Source organism: Python bivittatus, unplaced genomic scaffold, assembly GCF_059951505.1.
Source record: "Python bivittatus isolate LINGU-HERP-01145 unplaced genomic scaffold, Pbiv_v1 ctg000410_np1212, whole genome shotgun sequence".
Classification (NCBI taxonomy): Eukaryota; Metazoa; Chordata; class Lepidosauria; order Squamata; family Pythonidae; genus Python; species Python bivittatus.
In genome coordinates this window covers 7,499,857-7,521,653 of record NW_028277067.1, presented here as the reverse complement: position 1 = coordinate 7,521,653, position 21,797 = coordinate 7,499,857, and the positions used below count along the sequence as shown (strand labels likewise).

The 21,797-nt window shown below is 39.7% G+C and overlaps 1 protein-coding gene across 1 annotated transcript; it reads right to left on the bottom strand.

Moving 5' to 3' along the window:
* Positions 1 to 1,413: 1,413 nt before the first annotated feature.
* On the bottom strand, positions 1,414 to 21,382 carry LOC103053136 (corticotropin-releasing hormone receptor 1). The gene is made up of 8 exons (XM_025167265.2): positions 21,338 to 21,382; positions 18,879 to 19,032; positions 17,445 to 17,505; positions 13,287 to 13,359; positions 6,191 to 6,276; positions 5,329 to 5,464; positions 3,220 to 3,261; positions 1,414 to 1,634 (listed from the first exon to the last, which is right to left on the bottom strand). The coding sequence occupies exons 1-8, from the start codon at positions 21,365 to 21,367 to the stop codon at positions 1,494 to 1,496; spliced, it is 723 nt and encodes a 240-aa protein (XP_025023033.2). The 5' UTR covers positions 21,368 to 21,382; the 3' UTR covers positions 1,414 to 1,493.
* Between the last annotated feature and the right edge of the window lie 415 nt (positions 21,383 to 21,797).

Below are 21,797 nucleotides of genomic sequence, written 5' to 3'. Positions count from 1 at the left end.
AGACCTCAAGCTATTAACAAATGGTTCAATTACTCTCAGGACCTGAATGAAACACTTCATTGATAGGGGTATTCACACAAGAAAACTCCAAACTACAAGGAGACAGATCCTAATACTTGAGCAGATTCTTGGTTTATAAATTCCAACAAAAGTGCTGATGATGCAGGAACTATTTTTATGGGAATTGTGGCCCAAGAGCCAGAAAATGATACATTCAAGTGAAGACTTCTGAATGTTAACCCAAATTCTGCAGAAAGCTATGTTCCTAAAATATATTTATAATGAAAATTGGCCTATAAATTTGCTAATCATAGGAAAAAGTAAAGTAGTACTTCCTTTCAATCACAGAAAACCTTGATTAATCCTGTGTCCTGACTTCTGAGATGTTACCAGAATTATCACCGTGTTTTCAAATTTTCTTAATATGAGGAAGCAACTTGCTTTGAAAAGCAAAAGTGAAGAAGTGACCATTTTCAGGGATTTTGTAGTTGTTCCTATTTTCTGTATGTGTGTCTGTGTGTGTGTGTGTATACATATAGTGTAATACATACATATACAGCTAAATTTCTCTAGGCAGGGAAAGATCAATTGTGCAGAAGATTGCAAAAAATAGAAGGTTGCAAGCAGGGATAGAGGATGGTGCTATTCTTTATTAAGAGATACCAAAAGGAATGCATTATTGTTCCACTCCATTTTTGGGCTAAAATAGGCTTTCTATGGTGAAAATCAGGTCAATATTATCTGGATCATGGAACAAGTAGGTTAGTCATCTTCTTGAATGAGAGTCCACCAGGTTTCAGATCTTTGGCATCACCTGCAGCAGATTTGGATGAGGAAGATACACGGGAACAGCTCTAGTGTCTCTTGCTCACCACTTTAATCTTCATATAGGAGTCAGAGATGTCCTAAGGAATTTTACTAAGAGAGTTTACATGATGGCAGTGTCGGCCAGCTCTGTTTAATCCACAGAATCAGGTAAGTTAATGGTCCTGAATGTGAGATTTGTGCCTTTGGCTTGTATTGGACATTAGCTGCATCTATCTTCATGAACTCATAAGTCCTTTAAAACAAGCCTTTTATGTGCAGCATATGTGACAATATCCAAGCTTAAACTTGCTGCATTTGGTTTTGCTTATTGCTCACCAACTCCAGCTGGGGATAATCTGCTAAACTGTCCTTCCACAGTACTTGTGATAGATAATCATCTTCCAAATCAGTAAGCAAACAGAACAAAAATCTCCAGGAGTCTTAGAAAGTGAAATAGGCCATAGCTTTTTTTAGGATGGAACGTTGTGGTTGTAGGCCTTGGAGTTCCCATTGTTTCCGAACCACTTTGTTTGCCAGGACTTGAAGTTCCAATCTCACAAACACTCCCTTCCAATGCATACCATTTCTCCCATAAAATGTCTGCAAAATGCGGACGAAATCTCTTGGCCTTTCCTAAGCTGTAACTTAGGAAAGACAGTAAAAGTCTTCTCCCTAAAACATGAGTCTCAGAGAGCAGTTGACTGCTTGATGCTGTGGAAGCTGACACGGGTTGGGGATGTAGGAATGGACATGGCCCTTGCCACTCGGGCACGGATGGAGTGTTTGTCCTGCCATCGGTGCCACCTCTTCCGTACTGCAGAACGGACCTAAGAAAACATCACAAAAAACAAACATTGTTGCCTCACTGATTCCTTCTCTGAAAGGGGAGCCAGATTCAATGAAGAAGGTCATTCTAGATGCATTAGACCAGCCTTCCCCAGTCCAGTGTCTCGTGATTTTTGGAAGCAACTCCACCCAACATAACCCATAATCGCACTGATTGAAGATATTTATTTTACAGGAAAGCCTATGAAGGCCAAGGTTTTTAGATCACAAAGAATCTCCTTTGAACAAAATATTAAAGGGTGCTTTGTGAATCCTTACCATTCATAAATGCAAAACCACAGTCTGTTACCTTTAATCTGCAATAATGAGCCTATTTATCAAAGGTTTACCAAAGGTAAATGTATGAAGTGTCCAAATGTGAAAAATCCTTGTTATTTTTTTCAGGATACTTATGCAAATGACTACAGAAATTTGGTTTAATTAATGCTGGGCAGCTACTATTGTAATTTCCCATAAGGCAATTGACATAGGATGACTCCTAAACCCCGTGGGTAAGTAAAATGGCTGACAATTCTGAAAGAAAAAATAAAAACCTTTCAGAGCAAATTTCAGTTCCAGCAGCTACATACCTGAGAATACTGTATAGTAATGCTAAGTTTACTCACTAATTCACCTCAAGTTGGTAATATAACAAGTGGGTCCTTTGAGATAAAATAGATACTACAGCAATATTCTCCAGCTGCCAAGAAAAATGGTGATAGAAGTAGGATCCAATTTGAAAAACAAAAGACTGAACTGGCAGATTGTATCACAAGCAGTAGCTGAGAGAAACTGATTTCTGGAGGACAAAGCCATAGGGAGGTAGAACACAGGAGGAAAGAGTCAGCACCATCAGTTGCTGGCCTCTTTTGGTTTTAAAGTTGGACACAGATATTCTTCAGGAATGAGTGTTCCTTCTTCAAACACAAACTACCATTGAGAGTCTTGCTTGCCTCTCTTTAAGCCCATCCTTCTCCAAACCCATGTTTTCCATATATTTTAGAAATAGAAAGGCCAGCATTCCGAGTTAGCATGACCATTAACCATTCTGGGTGGGAATTCCTATATAGCACAAGGTTGAAAAAGTCTGCTCTGTGCCAATTCTCCTAAAGTCCTTATGTGCTAGAAACAAAATATATGGGGAGGAAAAACTCCTCAAGGAAGTCTTTCCATCTTAAATTTGCTCTCAATTTTTTTTAAAAATAGTTTTCATTTAAATCAAATCTTTTACATTTGAAAGGTGTAGAGTATTAAATTTATCACATTTATACCTACCAGCGTGTCTTCAGATGTCATTGTGTTCAAAGCGTTCCTTGGAAGGAACATTAAAGTACTAAAAGATAAATGCACTTGAAATTCCAATTTCAAAAATTAAACCAAAATTTGAAGCTTTAAAAAACTTAGTTCCTCCACACTCCCTTTGCTATATTCTGAGTTTTCTTTACCCATAGTAATGGTTCTCAACTCTCCCAAAGAACTTTTGGGCTATCAGTTCTTTTCTTTTCTTTTTTTAGATGTTCTTGGTGGCATGCAAGGTAACAACAGACCTCCACTGTCCCACCATCTTCATTTCTAACCCCAGCTTACCTCACTGTTCAGGAAGCAGTAGAAAACTGAGACAAAAAAACCCTGGATGGGGAAGAAAAAAAGACTGTGGAATCAATCACAGCATAGGGAAGAGAATGAAATAGCCATGATCTTTCCCCCATGTTTTCTAATTTCTTTCAACAGACACATACTGGGATTCAAGTCTCCAATGTATAAATCTGCTCTACAGCCACAACTTGTCTTCTGCCTATTATCTAATAGGGAGGTGGGCTGTCTATTGCTAGATTGCCCTTGCCTGGACATTCTCAGTCTCTAAATTTCTGCATTTATCAGGAGATTGGACTAACGGCATAACATGTTCCTCCCAATGTTATGTGAGAAAATGGACTGTGGCTAACTTAGTAAAGAATAGGATTCATGCTCAATAGTACCATTTGTTACAAAGATACACAGTCTTGAGGTCTCCAGTGCCTTGAACACAGCCTGCGGTGTGGATTCTCACCAAAATCTCTCATTGAATTATAATTTTAATGTGACAAAATCATTCAATTCTTGGAGAGTTCCCTATATTTAATTACATGTAATTACATTTAAATTAAGTATAAATTCAAACACTTTTAGCTTTTGGCTCTGCCAACTTTTTAGCAAGTGGTCCTCCATCAGTCATGTTGTTGTACTTTCCCCCATTCCTTGAGACATGAGGAAAGTGCATATGTTGATATGAAACACACTGCCCCTACAGTATATCTTTTACCACCCCTCAGCAATGAGGCTGGTAGTGTTGCTGCCCTCACTCAATAGCATAAAGCAGCTCTTGGAAACTGTAAAAAAAAGAGAGCAAGAGATGTACAAACTGAATTGTTCTAAGATTTCCCTTTAAAATGCTTAGACATTCAAGTCATTTTATCTTTTTACATGGTTCATCCATTACAGTCAGTCTCTGGCCCTCGTTTCCCATCCTCAGCTACCACCTCTCCCCTTCCCTGCCTCCCATAGAGGGTCTCTGGCTCTGGAGTTGCATCCATGGTGAGCTGCAGACAGGGTTAGGAAGGACCTGTGCTTGGTCCAGATGCTTCACGGTGTCAGAGAAAAGCAGGCAGAAGAACAAGATGGGAAAGCAAAGGGGGCAGAGACTGGCATGGTGGGAGATGGCAGTAGTTGCAAGATGACTGTCAAGATTGCACAAAGATTACCAGTAGGAATGTCAACCTTGAGAAAGAGCCTGTTTGATATTCTTCTGAACGATCCACAAAAAAAAACAAAAAAAAAAACAGGACAGGACAGGACAGGACAGGACACCAAGCTGCACAAGGAAGCTGTTCAGTATCTCTGGCAGCCACAGCAGAGAATGCAGTACCCAGATGGGAAGGGTGGTCCTGCAGTGGGCCTTGCTTGTCTACATAGCACCCAGACTTCTGTCTTCCAGAGGAAAACACTATTTTCATACCTTCGACTGAATTCAGCCTGCCTAAGCAATGGGTTGGCAGCAAGATGGAGGCTCTGTTATGGGGACATGATCTCAGTGAACAGCAAATGGGCCAACTTGGAGTTGGGACAAAGAAGCTGTGTGGATGAGGCCTCACTATACCACCCAAAGTTCAAGTATGGGCCTACACCAAAAAAAAAAAAACAACCTTGTGCATCTCAGCTTTATCATTAAATTGCATGTTGCAGAGCTTTGTGGTAACTTTGATTAAAAGTTCTCAGCAGAGACATAACAAAAACATTTGGAAATTCCACTAGCTGGGGAAGGATAACACAGAGATTAATAAAGGCCATTGGAAGGGTTTGTAGTAACTTCTGAAGGAACAGACTGAGCAAGTTCAAAATTATTTATTTAATTGCAAATATTGTATATGAAGTTCATCCTTGAGCGAGATCATTTAAAATTTTGTTAATGAAAGCATTTACCAAGGCAAAGTTGTTGACAATTAATCTGCCAGTTTGTACACTTCCAGCATTCTTTCTAAAATCCCATAAATCTACAGAGTTCATAATTTGGAATGGTGGAGGAACAATATATTAAATAAATACATAATATAAAATTAATATAAACCACTTAAAAATCAGAAGGTTCTATATAAATTCCATCTACCCAACCTCCCTTCTAATTCATTTCAGCTCTAATTTTTGTGAGGTTCTGCATACCTGGAAGGACTCCAAAAGGGAGTTGAAGTAAATGAAGACTATCCTGGATATTTCATCTTCTCCAGGGTTAACAAAGAAAAGCATGTAGGTTATTCCTAGTAACGGAAGGAGCACAAGGGTGGCCTTCACCGCTTTTCTGAAGGAAGAGCATATGTGTTACCATCCAGACTATAATCCCTGTATCCCATTGCTGGATCAGTAGAATCTTATGCTGGATCTTAAGCAGCAAAACAAGTGGGGAGAAGTTAATAAATCTCAGATGTGGAATGTGTGTGCATGAGATGCTGGTGGTGGAATCCCATGTCCTTGCAAAATTAGGACAACAGGCCAAAGAATAGCAGCAACTTCTTCTGACTTTTTAGTCTTCTATTGACAAGGAATATTCTACATGAAAACATTAACAAATTGTATCCTTTGCCAACAGTCTGAAGTAGTAGATTCCATCAGGCATTTTCCCATCTCATTATATTGTAAGATGGGAACTGATATCAAAATTCAACCCTAGAATCTGTTTTCCATGCCAGAAACCCTTTTTCTTCATGGGGAAAGGTCAAGAACTGGTGCCCACTCAACCAAAGTTGACTGGCCTTGCACTGAATCCTACTTCAATGCTGGTAAGGGGACATTATTCTATGTCCTCTCTAATCTATGTAGATTAGCATAGGGGGCTTGGTATGCTTTCTCACAGCCACACCGCTGCCCCTGTTACTCTGCTGGCCCATCCTCTCCTGCATCTCCCTCCTGAAGCAGCTGTTTCAGTCAGCTTCTTGGCAGAGCTGGTCTTGTTTTTAGGACAGCCCCTCTTATAACCCTCTCTCAGCTTTCCCCTTTTGTTCTGCTCTTTCCCCATCTAGGTTAATACCTGTACTGTATGGTCTCTGAGGTGGTCGAGGCCCGGAGCTTGGTCATCAGGATTCTGACAATATTGAATAAAAAAATAAAATTGATCTGGAACAGAAACAAAAATCAGCTTAAAACTAATAAAACAACTGGGCAGGGAGAGTTTTATACCAAGTTGTTTGTGGCATAAATTAAAGTTATCCCCTAACTGAATCCATTGTAGAGGGTAGAAGAGCTGGAATAGTGTAGGGACATCATTATCCTACCCTTATTTGTACTTTATGCCATCTTTATTGTTTATTAATCCTTGCAACCTGTTTTTTTTCCCCAGCAAGCCACCTAGGAATAATGAAATCAGATACAAAATGCTAACAGACAGTCTCAACATCCCCATATATCAAAATGGCAGCATGTTACTTGTAGAAGATGTCATGAAAAGAGGAAGATTCAGGATAAAGCATAGTTTTGACATTATCTCAGTGCAACCACTCCATCAGACTACATTAATTATTAGCCTCAGATAATGGACTCAGATGAGGTGTAAAGTTAGGGAACAGTCAAACAATAAGTTAATGATTGAGTTCATATTTAAACCATGGCATTTTTGGTGTGTGTGTGCATGTGTAATATTTTACTGTGTTGTGTTTTTTCTCCAGCAGCTGAAAGTGAGTACATAATTTTTCCGTTTTCTCACTTTATCCTTACAACCCTATAAAGTTGATTAAATAGGTAAAGATAGTGACTGGCCCGAAATCATCCAGTGAGAAGATATTTGAACCAAAGAGTTTCCAGCTTATATTCTTGACATTATTATTCTCCATTCTATTCCTTGTTCTTTCTTCAGCTAACCTATTTAAATTATTCTCCCACTTCTATCCAGGTAAACCTCACTTAGTGACTGCCTCATTTAGCAACCATTTGCAGTTACAATAGTGATGAAAAAGTAACTTTATGACCAATCCTCTCATTTATGACCTTCACAGGTTTGTAAAGCAAAAGAAAGCTGAAGTAAGATAATAACCACAGTCACTTAGCAATTTCTTTGCTTAACAGCTGAGTTGCCAGTCTCAATTGTGGTTGCTAAGCAAGGACTACCTATAGTGTATTCACAGCCAGAAATGGAGATATAGTTTAGCTACAGATAAGTTCAAACTGATTACTCATAAAACACACCAGCTGCTTTCACAAAATACAATTAACATGGTTACTAAATTAATTCATTTGGTAAATGGACCACCATTACTACATATAAGCTCTCCTGACTTCTTTGGAGGAAAGAAGTGATTTTTTTAGTGTAATAAATAAATAATATTCAGCTGTAAGATTCAGTGAAAGAAAGATGGTGATGAAAATAAGTTATACGTGCAATAGATACCCTCTCCAACAGACAGCACTAAGAGCAATGTGCACAGACAAGATATTGAAAGAATCCAACAGCCAGGGGACCATACGGTTCAAAGGTACTTCTTCTACAGGTTTGCACTCATATACTCTTGCACAGCACAATCAGATGTGCTCGTGTACACTGAATTCTTATCTATTCTTATTCTCTGCTATGGGTTATCCACTTGGCGATCTAAGGCAGCTTTCCACAGGATTGTTGGATTCAAACTATTTAAATTCTCAGGCTGGGGCCATTTTGGCTGAGAACTATGAGGTCCAAGTGTACCTAAAGAGAACTAGATTAGGGAAGGCTGATAAAGTATATTAAAAAATGAACAGTCTCTTCTGAACATCTGATGTCCAACAATACAAATGCACAAGCATCTTCAAGCTGTGATAGATTCATAACAGTCTGCATGATTGATGGTAACTTATGAATATTTGGCTTTGCATGGTGTGTACGAGACTTCCTATGGGGTCTTCTCTTGGGCAATTCCCATTTGCCTATCTAATCCTGCTTCCATCCTGTTGCAACCATATGTTTATATGTACATTTAAGAAACGCAGCCTAGTTTCCAACCTCTGAGAGAATGTGCATAGCATGTCCTGAAAATATGTTTTTATACATTTTTAAAGAAAGTTTCCAATATGGCACCAAAATGCAAAAATAAAAATACAAAACTTAATTTTTATTTTTCAGGCTACTTCATTCTCTCTGCCACTGGGAGGAGCTATTTTCTCAACTATTTGTCAGAGATTTATATCAAATGGAATATTTGTAATCCAAAGAGGGCTTGTTTGGTTTTTTTTGGTTTAAAACTAGAAGATTCAATTTGTGATTTTTATATTTTGTTACTATCTGGTGGAAAACAAAAGGTCTCTGTTTAATTCAACATTGTCTCCATTCCCTGTTTATGTTGTTGGTTGGTGTTTGTATTCAATATTATTTATTGATCAAAGCCTTGGTGCATTATGGAACACTGAAAATGAATTGAATCCAGGTTTAATCATACTTACACATCTACTGTGATTATGAATCTTAAGCTATTTGTGATTAATTTATCCCACTAATTTCAATGGATTTCTAATCGAGATTCAACTCACTATGTTTAATAGAATTTTTATGGAGAATCCTTGGCTTCTACATATTAATTATAGTTATGTTTTCTTTAAATTTATCACCGTTAATAAGCAAGGAAGACTTATGCTACCACTGGACTCCAGAACAAGAGCCCTTCCTAGTTCTATACTGGGCCAGCTGTTCCATTATAGTAGGTATACTGAGGTAATTGTCTCAAGCAGCAGACTGTGGAAGCCAGGAATGATGACCTAACTGCTCCTCTTGAACACCCTATGAATTGAATTCTGTGTGCTGTGCTAATGCTCTCTGTGAATGCACTTACTTAATTCTTTGGCCAATTCTCAGACTTCCATCTTTCAGGTAAACTATAAACATGGAATGAACCTGTTCAGTTGGTTCTTCAGTCTGGCAATTAATTGCACTTGTTTGCATTCTGTCCAGTTCTGCTTTTAATTTTGTTTCAGTGCTCCTGGTATCATGTTCATAGGATGTATTATTGGTTGTGCATCTTTACTAAGGGTAAGTGCTGGGTTATTGGGAGACATAAAAGACATTTTCATACCTGCTTAAGCATAGAGGCTTTTTTTTTTCTGTGATAGTTCAATATTGATCAAGTCAATTTGATTCACTATTGATAATTTCTTAGGAGTTTCTAGGTACAGGATGGTTCTTCACAGATTTGGTGCAGCTAATGCTTTTATATCATATAGAGTGCCTTTCTCTTTCAAAGTGAGTTCACAGCAACCCAGTGTGGCTACTGGATCCTCAATATAAGACTTTAGATGCATGGTTACTAGGCATAAGGTCGGCTTAGGCATTATTCAGTTGTAATCACTTTCAGCTTTTAGACTGACTTGCGCGCCAGCATAAATCTTATAAGCAATGGGGATTCCACTGTTTTAACATAGCTGTCTTTCTGGTGTCTTACCCTATCCACGTCAACAGACCCCATGAAGATAGCATTTTCTGATTCATACACTCGGCACTTCTCTGTATATGGCTTGAATTGTTTTTTGAAGCACATTTTAGCCACACTCTGACATCTCTGCACATGTGCTTTATAGGCATGCTTCATGCCACATCAGCTACATCATTTGCATACTTGCCCCTTTTCCAAGAATGTGTAAGCATTCTTGTGCTCTCCCTTTTCTTATGCCCCAAACTATTGCATCTCTGATCTAAGTTTCAATCAACATACCAAAGTCACAAGACTTCCTTTTTAGTTTCAGTTCTGTTACAAATTCTTTAATGGTCTCAGTCTTCTTCTGTAGGTATGATCTGAAGATAAATCTTTCATATATTACATTATTTGTAGCAGACCATATGCCTCATATTTCTGCAGTAGGCCTTTAAGGTTATTTCTCTGTTCATCTATGAATATAAGTGTATTATATATCAAAGCATCTGCTCCAACCACTGTCAGGAAGGGTGCCATTTTCTGTTCATCCTCTTCTTCATGGTAGCTAATTGCTCTCACACGCAGCAAAAATCTTGGTTAAAAGCATCACCACTAATTAGCTTTCCACACTACCAGTAAGCTTCAATTCTGGTGGTGGTCTCAGAGTATCACTTTTTTAAAATGTGGCTGTTTCTGCTCAGCTAACATCAGAGAGAGTACTATTGTCTATTGCAGAGTAATGCTGTGACTGACTTCAAGCCTTGTACTTACTTTGTGCAGTAATATTCACATTTTGTTTTCTTTTAACAAGCTTGTAGAAGTGCCCCCAGCCCTAGTCTCTAGCACATCATCATTGCTGCACAGGAATTAAGCTTCACTTCTAACACCCCATGTTGTGCATCTATGAGGATGCAATGGAACAAGAGGTGAATGACTGTGTTTATTAGTATCAGCTTGAACATGGAACAAAAAATTAACATATTGCAAGGAAAACTCTCTTGCTCTGTAACATGGGTAGCTTAATTTTTTGTTAAATATCAACTTCCTCAGAGCAGAAAGCTTAGAACAATCAGTGCCAATTGGGGTGACAAAGGATATTCACATGCTACTCTATGAGTGATATGAACAGATGTTTGATCAAGAAGCCGAGCAGACTAATTGAACAGTGTTAAATATTGCATGAATGGCACAAGAAGTGAACTGTGAATAAGTTATTTTATTTAGAAAGAGGGGGATGTGAGGAAATGGGTATTTACCAAAAGTTGAACCTACCCATCTTATGGGTAATAATGGTACCTTGTATATAATATGTTAAATTCTTAACTGTGCCAGAGTTAAATCCAAGCTGAACTTAATAATCACAGCCAGTTTATCTCTTGTGTCATTGCCTTCTTGCAAACAACAACACACGTGTCAATTGTCTGGGACTTTAACCTATCCTGTTGCCCCAGAGGAAGTGGGTGACTGTACTATCCTATTACTGATCCAGTCCTTTTCTGACAAGGATCATCCTTTCTTCTAGGTGACAGAATGACTGACCTGGTCCTGAGTCTGAAAACTGTCAATTAAAAAAACATATAGTTGCAAGTGTATCAGTGTAGAAACCTTACTTCTTGTTCTATCTTGGAATGTCCAATATATATGAAGATTAGAAAAAAGGTTATAGCCTATCCCCTATTTCAAACTGGTCTGTTTTAGAGGACTGCTGATGAAGGTTGGATAATCTCTGGTTAAAACCCAGTTTGTTAGAATGAATGTGGTTACTGTCTATGTGGCAAATTATCAATGGTGTTTCATTTGATTTGCAGTTTTCTATTTCTCTAAATCTTTCATTACTGACTGTGGGGATAGAGACAGAAGATTAACAGTTTTTTAGAGTTGTGCTGGTAGTCTGACAGCATGATCACTGTCCACAAACCAAATAGTATTTTTCTATCTCAACAAAAAAGCTAGGCATTTAAAAAATGGTCCTATTAAGTTTGCAGACTAAACTGAGGAAAAGCTAGCAATGGGGATGCCTAGTGTCTATGATGCTGTGCATCACCTATGTCTATACAGTACGATACCAAATCCTTGGTACAATTTTAGAAGTGGTTCTTCATAGTTTTGGTCATGTTAAAGAACAATATACAAGTGGATTCCATGATTCTTTCTTTTTTATTTTACACTGAACGATCTGACGGAAGCAGGACAGAAAGCCTGGGTCATACTTAGTGCTAAATTATGGTTTAGCACCATGTGTAAAAGCTCAATGGATCTTAAGTGAAACCTTAGGCAGCATTTTCCCCCATTCCCTTTCTTATTCCTTTGAGAAAGCATTAAATCAGCATTCAGTCTCTTGTCTGGTCTTACACTACATATGAAGCAGAAGGTCAGTTTCTCAGGAACTCAGCAATGAGTTCCGAGTTGCTTAGTTTATCTATCTCAAATCATACCTTCTGGTTTGCACAGAACAACAAGCCATTGGGGATTATGGAAGCTGTCGTCCCATATATTTGGGAAGTTCTCGTTTGAGGAAAGCTGCTTTGCCAGAATGGAATCAAGACAACCTTGGACTGAAAACTCTTCCAGAGACAGATTGCTGTGATTTCAGGGTGGGGGAGCTTCTGTCCTCTTGTCTCTATCAATTCAAGTATAATTAAATACTTGGATTCAGAAACATAATGGCCACAGCTCACAGAGGGCAGAAACAACTGTATTATCTCTGCCTGGCATCAGCCTCTAACAATACAATCACTTCCCACTTTCTCCCCAGGACTCTGCATTGACCAAGGTTGCAACAGAGACGTGGTCTGGGTAATAAGGCAGTGACTATTATCCTCATCAAAGAACATTATTAGCAGGCTTGCTGGGGATGGGGAATGTGTGTGAAGTATGCTGTGTTCAACTGATACAGTGGTGGTAGCATGAGTGGGAGAGAAATTGGAGAGGAAGTACAGCAGCAGGACAAAAACAGAGTGGGAAGAGGAGGAGTGGGAGGAAAGAAGGAATAAAAGAAAGCTATAATTCAAGAGACTTGTCACCCTTTTGTTGTTACTTTAATATAGCTAGATGTGACATTGCTTTGGAGGATAGAGTATCTCTGTCCCTGTAGACCACTGATCACTCACAAGGAAAAGAATCCTTGGACTTCTTAACTTCTCCTCTGTTCCTTCCCCAATGACTGAAAAAAAAATAGTTGGGTGTTCTTAGCGGACAAGCAGCCTGCAAGGAAAAGCTTAGTGCTCACTCTCTTTCTCTCCCCCCTTCTGACACTGATAAAATTGGGTCTCTAAATAGTGGCATGAGAGAAAGGAAGGAAGGAAGGAAGGAAGGGAGGGAGGGAGGGAGGGAGGGAGGGAGGGAGGGGGAAGGAAGGAAAGGAAAGGAAAGGAAAGGAAAGGAAAGGAAAGGAAAGGAAAGGAAAGGAAAGGAAAGGAAAGGAAAGGAAAGGAAAGGAAAGGAAAGGAAAGGAAAGGAAAAGGGGGAAAAAATGTAAGAGACTGACTCCCTGATGCAAAGGAAACTGATATATTATTTTCCAATAGTGAAAGAGTTGCATCCAGGAGGACCAGAGGCAGAGAAGAACAAGGTTAAAACTTTTCAGAGCTGAACAAGAGAAATTAGCTTGCACATTTTTTCCCTACTAATAATCAACTGACCCTGCCAGAGTTCCTCTTTCCATTCATAGTTACTGCATTGGAAATGCTCTCCACTTTTGCCTCTGGTCACCCTGGAAAAACTTGGGGGTGTACAGGAGGGGGCTTCCACTCTTACCAACAGCACCAGTATCATTGGACCTTGATAGATGTAATCAGTGTAAATTCCTGCACGCTTTCCAAACCAGCATCTGCAAGTCAAAACACAAACAGATAAATCAGTGTTTTTCAAACTTGGCAATTTTAAGATGTGTGGACTCCGACTTCCAGAATTCTCCTGCCAGCCTGCTGGCAGGGAAATTCTGGAACTTGACGTCCATACATCTTAAAGTTGCCAAGTTTGAAAAACACTTGAGGACTTGACTTTAACCATACCTGAAGCAGAGCTAGAGTTCAAGACCCAAATCCATATTTTGTTTCAGCTATATGAAATAATACTACTTACAATCTGTGCTATAGTATAAAAAGAAAACTTCTTTGATTGGGTGCCAAGTGCCTTTTGCTGTTCAACAATTAGTCCCTCCCAAAACAAGTAAGGCAAGGAAAAATAATTTTCAAGTGAGATTCATAGTCTACGGACAGCCCTACTCCAAAGCCATGATTTGTTCTAGGAAAAAGCTTTCATCATAGTCCAGAATACTTTTTGGGGAAAAAATTAATATCTTTATTTTTGTAACAAAACAATATTTAATCTTCCAAAAAAAAAAACCTTAAAAAATTAAGGGTACAAACTAAAATTACAAACTAAGAAAGGAAAAAAACCATCTGTCTTATATTTTATGCTTATCAATAGTCACTGGCTTACCAATGAATTCACTACTATTACAATAGTCCAGAATTATATTATAGTCCAGATTCTATTATAAAGGATTTGTTTAACTAACCATTTTATTAAAAGTGTAACACCTCCAGTTGCTGAACCTTTCAAGCATGGCCACTTCTCCCTCACTAAATCCCTTTCAAATCACAGGAAAGCATCCTGTGTGTTGTAAAGTACATGTTGTAAAGTACATGGACTAGAAAAACAATATCTGCTGGGAACAGGATACACCAAGGTTAAATAGCCTGTTTAACCAGTAAGCATATTTGGAATGCTGAGATGATGTTGTGTCTGTGGCCAATCACAAAGCACCCATCTACCAGAAGGTAAAGTAGAGAAGTTGATCCCAAGCAGTCCTCTCATTCCCCAGGTTACCTATGTCTTTGGAAGGTCCCCAAAAAGCTGTGTATAATTTTTATTTTCTAAGAATGATTTATGGGGCTTATGTGGGGTCAAGAGACTTTCTACTAAATAAAGATGATCCTAAAGTTTGATGCTTTGTTTTGCAAATGGGCACAGAGCCTAACAGCACTAAGAGTGGTGTCCACGGGTACCTATGGGAACACATTGCCTCTCTCAATGTATATCATTCTAGACTGTCCTGTTTTACTAGCACTGGTGTGTGTGTGTGTGGTTTTCTTTGGACTGTAGTATGGAGGAGGTAGAATGGAATTAACTCACCCTTTCCTGTGACCCCCAATCCTTATCAGGTCCTTCATTCCTGCAGTTTCTCAAGCACCCAAGACAGATGAAGTTTGCTACCCAATACCTCCAATATGCCCATGTTTGCATCTGCTGTGTATTTGCAGAGAAAGTTGTATACCTTTTATCCCAAATGAGGAGTGCTTTTTAAGCAGCTTGTGGCCCATAACAAGAGTGTGGTCTGGTTTCAGCCGTGACCCCAGTTAGGACTTAGCATGGAAGTGAAAACTATGGCTGGCAATTAAGGCAAAAGGTGGCAGGCTGAAATCAATCTTGTTGGTCTACATGATTAATTATTATGGAATAGGCTTGCCAGAAGGCTGCTAAGTCTGCCATTATCAAATCCCTGGGAAAGGAGGGTCAAGGGCACAGGGAAAACACCTTATCTGCTCTTGTTAAATCCGAATGCTGTTTAAATGAATGGGGCCTCCCCCTTTTGAGTTTCATTAGAGACACTTGATGTTATCTGTCTGGTCTGTCTCTCTCTCTCTGTCTGAAATCTATTCTGTGAATGGGTGGTATACGTTTTTTTCAAGATCTGTTCAGTTTTCATAAGCTATTCTACTTTTGCTAGCCACAATCACAAAGAACCTCATAGCACATTGAAACTTTACCAACTGTGCAAGCCTTAATAATAAAGGCTGAATTAGATTGGGATATTGGAGTTGCAGGCTTAGATCCTTTTTCCTTATAGTTTTTTTCTAAAAGCAGCAGCAGGGTGTATAATTAATGGTGAAGGAGAAAAGAAATTAGATTTACACCATGATATTTGAGGTGAAGGAAGGATTGACCCTTCCCTGCCTGTGCCGTTTTTGCCCTTATGGGAAAATACAATGCAGTGTTTCAAGCTTATTCATTTCAACAGGACTAGAATCTTGCTTTAGTACAGTGGAAAGAGACTTATGAGATTTTTTCAAATTTGGAATAGTAAGGAACTACATATCTGAGTCAAAACACATGATCAAGTCCAGAGGCAAGCTACCAGATACCTTTAGAAAATCTGGACTACAATTTCTATAATCCCTTATCATTAGCAATGCAGGTTGAAGGTGATGGGAGTTGCAGCCCTAAACATCTGGAGAATAGAGTTCCTATTCTACCACATGACTGATGCCATAGATGTTGCTATTCCTTCTGCAGTGCCATCTTGAAAGAGGCAAAGTACTAAAGAACACTAGAAGAATCAAGTTCTTATTTGTATTTATATCACCAAGGAGCAAAATAGGCATAGTTACAGCTGGGCTATGTATAAGGAACGCTGAAGTAGGTGGAGAAGATATCAATGAGAGAATGTATGTTGTATGCTATGATGCATAGTTCTTTATTCACACAGCAAACCTGTGAGATAGACTGGGGTGAGAAGTAGCAATTTGATGAACAATTGATTGATTATGTGCCATCAAGTCAGTATCAACTTAGTGACCACATAGAGAGATTTTCTCCAGGACAATCTGTCCGCAACATAGTCCTTCAGGTCTTCCAATGATACATCCATTGTCTCTGTAAATGAGTCTATCCACCTTGCTGCTTGTTATCCTCAACCTTTTCAAGAGAGCCAGGTCTTTGCCTAATGCAGTGTTGTGCAAACTTGGCCACTTTAAAATGAGTGGACTTCAACTCCCAGAATTCCCCAGCCAGCATGAATTCTGGGAGTTGAAGTCCACTCATCTTAAAGTGGCCAAGTTTGGACAACACAGGCCTAATGTGTCCAAAGTATGATAATTTGAGCCTAGGCACACGTGCCTTGACTGAGAACCCTGGGTTGATTTGTTCAATGATCCATTTGTTTGTTTTCTTGGGTGTCCATGGTATTCTTAGGAGTCTTCTCCGACAGCAAAGTTCAAATGGGTCAATACTTTTTCTGCTTCTTCAAAGTAGCACCTAAGAGGGCCTTATAATAGCTTTAATAGAGCAAGGTATTTTTGCTGGCAGAGGTTGTATTCCTTGCAACACCTGGTCATGATAATCACACTGTGGAAATTCCTATTTTTACACAACTTGGAAAAGGAGCTCCTTAAATGTTTTTGATGCTGCATTTACTTTGTATTGTTTTAATGTTCATTTTGTTGTTTTATTCTGCATGCTATAAAATTTTATTGTATGTTGTTTTTAACTGACTATCTATAAACCAATTACAATTCTTTCAATAGAAGCTGGTGTGGTATAATCATTAAGACATTGGACCAGGACCAGGGAGATCAAGTTCAAATCCACCCTTAGCCATGAAAACTCACTAGGTAAATTGCAGTATGTCACTTGTCAGCTCAGCCTACCTCACAGGGTTGTTGCTGTGTGGATGAAATGAAGGGAGATCTCCAACTAAGCCACCTTCAGCTCTTGGAGGAAAGGCAGAATATAAATCTAACCAACAAACAAACAGGCTCTGCCTTCAATGACTAAAGTACTGCTTGGCCATTGCCACCAAGGCAACTTGTGATTTGCAGGCAATCTGAAGATGCAAAAGTCTATATTTTGCACAGGTAAATTGCTCTGGTCAAATTCATGCATGGAGGAAAAGGTGGGAGAAAAGAGGTAACCACAATGAATAAGATGAGGTCTGTAAGCAGGGATTCTTTCCTCTCCAACCTAATTTTCTGAAATAATTTCAGAGCGTTCTTGACTGCCTTTGCAAAGTGATTCATGCTTCTTGGGGCCAGCAGAGCACCCACCCACTGTATGGTGATACAAGCTTGATTTGGAAGTCATTGCCATAGTAGCAGAAGAGGGGAGGGAGTGGGGCTGGGGCTGACTTACTTCTCGTTGTGATAGTAGAGTTTTCCAATGGCCCAGGCAACAATGATGGGGAAGGGGATGCCTGTGAATGGAACAAGTAAGTTTTAGCAGTTTATCAACCGAAGATCCAACAACAGGCGGAAGAGGACGGGATCTGGCTTCATCCCCACATACCAATCAGAAATACCACAATTTCCTGAACCAAGACATTTTGCTGCCTAGACTGAAGCAGCATGTGGAAACTCAGTCCAGCACAAGATATGTAATGCCAAAAGCCATAGCATTTGAGGTAGTGTATCTTCCCCTCTTGAGCAGTAGACCTGCATGGTAACAAATTGCTTCCCTTTTTGTGACATGAAAAGGGGCTTCCTGAAGCACTTTGCCCAATGGTAGGGCTGGTCTAGCTGCTTCTGGGGCAGTTTTCTGGATGTTCTGAATACTCTGAATCTATACAAATCAATTATGTGCTATCAAGTCAGGGTTGACTCTCGGCGGCCACATAGATTAATTTATGATTCTGAGTTTGCTCTCATAGTTCATTTCTAATATCAGAGCAGAAGAGCAGTCCCTTGAACATTTAAAAAGTTGTTGAACTTGCTTTTAGCAGGGACTTATCATTTATTTATTGGTTTATTTATTTCTTCAATTTATAAGACTGTCAACTTGCCACTCTGGGTGGCTTTCAAAAGGATTAAAAGCATCCACATAGAAACAAAAGAATCACAACAATAAAAACAACTGTGCCAAGGAAACACAGATTCTGGCTACACAATTTAGAAAGCTCACACACCATCCCGGGCCCTGTGGGATAGCAGGAACAAGGCCATATGGATCTGGGGGGGGAGGGGAGATGCTGTGATAATATATCAATATATTTTCATGATTCAGCCACAGAATCTGCTTTTATTTCTTGGTATCCGCAGTAGAAGTAACATGATAGATTATTTCTGAATTTTTGCAGATGGGTTGCTTACTGCGGCAGAACTGGGTCCAGAATTTGTGCAGTAATAAAGATGATGTGTTCCTGAGGGTGCACAAAGTTCTATTAGGCAAAGAACACCAACTGATTTGGATGGTGGATGGTAAGTGGCAGAGCAAATTGTTTCAGAAGAGTTGTTCTTCACTTCGGGCCATGAAATGTCTTGGGCACCCCTTTATATAAGCTAGAGTGATAAAGATGATAATTGGCACCCTCCAGAGCTTTTCTCCTCCCCCTCCCCCCAGTCTAGTCTAGAACATCTGTGCCAGTTCAGGGAGTTACTCAATTAAAAAATGAAATTGTGTCGTCTCTGTATATTGCTCCGTTCCACCACATATCACTGGATATGTTGAGTTTTCTTCCTATCTGTGCCAACTGGCTATGTTAAGGGAATTCTTTTCAGAAAAGGCCTCCTGTCATCCAGCAAACCTACATGGATGCACCAACCCCCTCCTATCCTTCTCCTTGCCACTCACACCAGCCAAGACAGATGAACATCCACTTCCGCAACTTGTCTGTTGAATAGGTGAGAACAATAGCGGTGTGCAGATAGCATCCCTCGCCGAACATCCAGAAGAAGTTAGTGACGTGGAAATAGTTGTAGGCAGCTATGACAAGACGGCACCATGGCTACAGTGTGAGGAACAAACATAGTTAATGAAGGGGAGTGCCAGGAAGCATCCGATTAGGTAGCTGATTGAGAACCACTGGGGTTAAGGTCTGGTAAAGGTTCAAGGTCACCATTAGCCCCGGAGGTTCATGGGGTGACCAGGCCAGTCACAGTATCTCAGTGCAATCTACCCAATAGGGTTGTTGTTATGGGAAAAAATGGAGGAGGGAGTGCTCCAATTTTTTTATTTAACAAATAAAGTACATCCATAACAAGTGCATCCATAATCAAGCTGTTCTGCAGCTTCTGGGTGTTCCTACAGCCTGCCAACATTTGAAATTCACAGAACGTCCTCCTTGTGCTGAATTGTCATTGTCATCACTGAAAGGATAGCTGGGTACTGTAGGATATCTTACCTAAAATGCACTAGCTTAAGAAAGTTTATGTTGTGCATGAAAAAGGCCTATCTAGCTAGTTTCTTTCTTAAAGCTCCTGACTAAAGACAATTTGGCTAAATCTCAGTTTTAAACAGTCTCGGAAAAAATCCCTTAGGTTTTGTTTTGTTTTTTGCCAATCAGACTAAAAAAGAGATACCAAGTTTAGAACTGCCAGAGTCTACAATAAAGATTTTACCTCTTCTTACTCTTTTTTTTTTTTTTGCTTTAAGACCAAACACTGAAACACTAATAATACAACTTTATATTCTGTTTTCCTGTGTAAAGGTTTGATACATTTACTTTCCATTATATATCCTGCACCAATGATTCTGCTTTCCTTCAGAAACATGCCTAGAATTTTAATGGGTTGGAGTTGCTTCTTTACAGTTGGAATTGTGTGACTTTCCTAAAATTTGTTTCATAACAAGATTAAGCAGAAACTGCTGAGTTGAGCGTCATGTCTAGGAAACAGCAACCTCAGATGAATGAGTCAATCACTTAAAAGGAGTGCAGTGCTGCATAAGAAAGAGCTATTCTGTCTGGGCAAAAATTGCAGGCTAAAGGTGGATGGAGGCCGTATGTAAAATGGTGAGGTGTTAAGCACTTTAGATGTGAGTGCTCTTTTCTAAAATAGTGCTGGCTCACTTGTAATGCAGTGAAATCTTAGAAGGCAAAGGGCAGGATAATTAAATGGGTCTAAAAATAGGGGGGAAATCCTCATATATTTCTCAGTCATTTGCAAAAGAAAAAATAGGTAGATTCCTACAAAAAATATCTTAAAGTGTTCCCAAGTTAACATTGTTCATCATAGGACTGGGAAGGCTGCAATGCAAAAAGCTAGAGTCCGACAGCTGGCAGTGTCTGCAGGGGGCAGGAAGAAATGTCAACAAGGCTGTTGTGGCAGTGCAACTGAAGTCCTACCCCTTTGTATGTGTGATTGTTACCACAACTGCCACAACTTTTTTGACTCTGTTGGACACTGCTGCCTACAGCTAAAGATAGGGTATTTCAGGTTGATGTATGAGCTTCAGGCTTCCTTACTGAAGCATACAGAACAGGAGTGGGAAGCATGCAGCCCTCCATCTGTTGTTGGACTTCATCTTCCATGAGGACCCACCATTTTGGGCCAATGATCCTGAACACTGGGAATTGTAGCCTATCAAATTCTGAAGAGCCGTAGGTTCCCTACCCCAGTATAGAGATTAATCTGCCTGGTCAACCATATACGGTGTCACAGCAATCCATCAAATTGTGCTTTTAAAAATAAAAATAGGGAGCCAGCTTATAATGAATTAGACCAAAGGTACCCAACTTTCATGGATTTGTGGGCTCCACTAGGCTTTGTCCAGCATGTCATGGCCCATGCTTCAAAAAATGGGCAGGGCCAGGACCAGATTTTGTGCGAGGGAGATCAGGTTCTTAAAGTGTAGAATGTTTATACAGAGCTTCTGCAAGGTTTAAGGCAACAGTTTAATCTGTTTAAGATCCCTCCCCGTGCAAAACAGAAAGGACTAAGCCATAATTGTTGATTCTATATGTTCTGGGGGTCGCATGTGGACCATAGGCCATATTTGTAGACTACTGGGCCAGCTATGCTGTTTCTGTCTCTCCAGAGATTTTTCCTGGCCAAGTTAGAAATGCCAAGGACTCAAACTAGAATTTTTGCATGTGAAACCTGTGCTTTGACACCAAGCTAATTAGAGGCTTCATTATCTGCTGCAGCGGCCTTAATATCCATAGTGCTTTCCAGTATAGTTTTATGATCTTTTAAAAGGCTTGATTTTCACAACAGCCTAAGTACTCGAGACCTCAAAAAACTGAAGGTCCTTTCTTCAGTTTCTCAAACTGTGTCACAAAGTAATTTTGTGCCAGGCTCAGCGGAACCTACCACATTGCTTTCGTGCACTTCTGGATTCATGGTGAGTTGTACCACAAACCATGTGGCATTCCGCAAGATGAAGGCGGTGATCAAGTTCCAGTGGATAATATTTCGTAAGCACCGGATGCTCCTGCAGGAGAAAAGGAATCACTCAAGAGGCGTAGTGTAACTAAGACGCCAAAACGGCATGTATCCCAGCTATCAAGTTTCAAGGAAGAATCTTTTCATCGCATGATCCTACATCTTGGTGCATACTTTGGTCTCACTTACCGCAGTCGCATGAAGAGGACAAAAGCTGCCAGTAAGGCCCCCAAAGAAATGCAGTGCCCAAGGTAGTTGATCACAACAGCAATGTGATAGTGCAATTTGCTCCTCTTCTGCAACAGGAAAGATACAAGAGGATCTTGGGAAATCAAGAGGATATGCAGGAAATAGGACAATCATTTTTGGTTCTAGAATCTGGTGAAGA

Bases quoted from the DNA above. Each gene is read 5' to 3' on its own strand.
- LOC103053136 (XM_025167265.2), bottom strand. From the start codon at position 21,367: ATGAATCCAGAAGTGCACGAAAGCAATGTG. The intron at 19,033-21,337 runs GTAGGTTCCGCT...CTCACACTGTAG, and splicing joins AAGTGCACGAAAGCAATGTG to CCATGGTGCCGTCTTGTCAT. The intron at 1,635-3,219 runs GTAAGCTGGGGT...ATGTTTTCTTAG, and splicing joins ACTGCTTCCTGAACAGTGAG to GTCCGTTCTGCAGTACGGAA.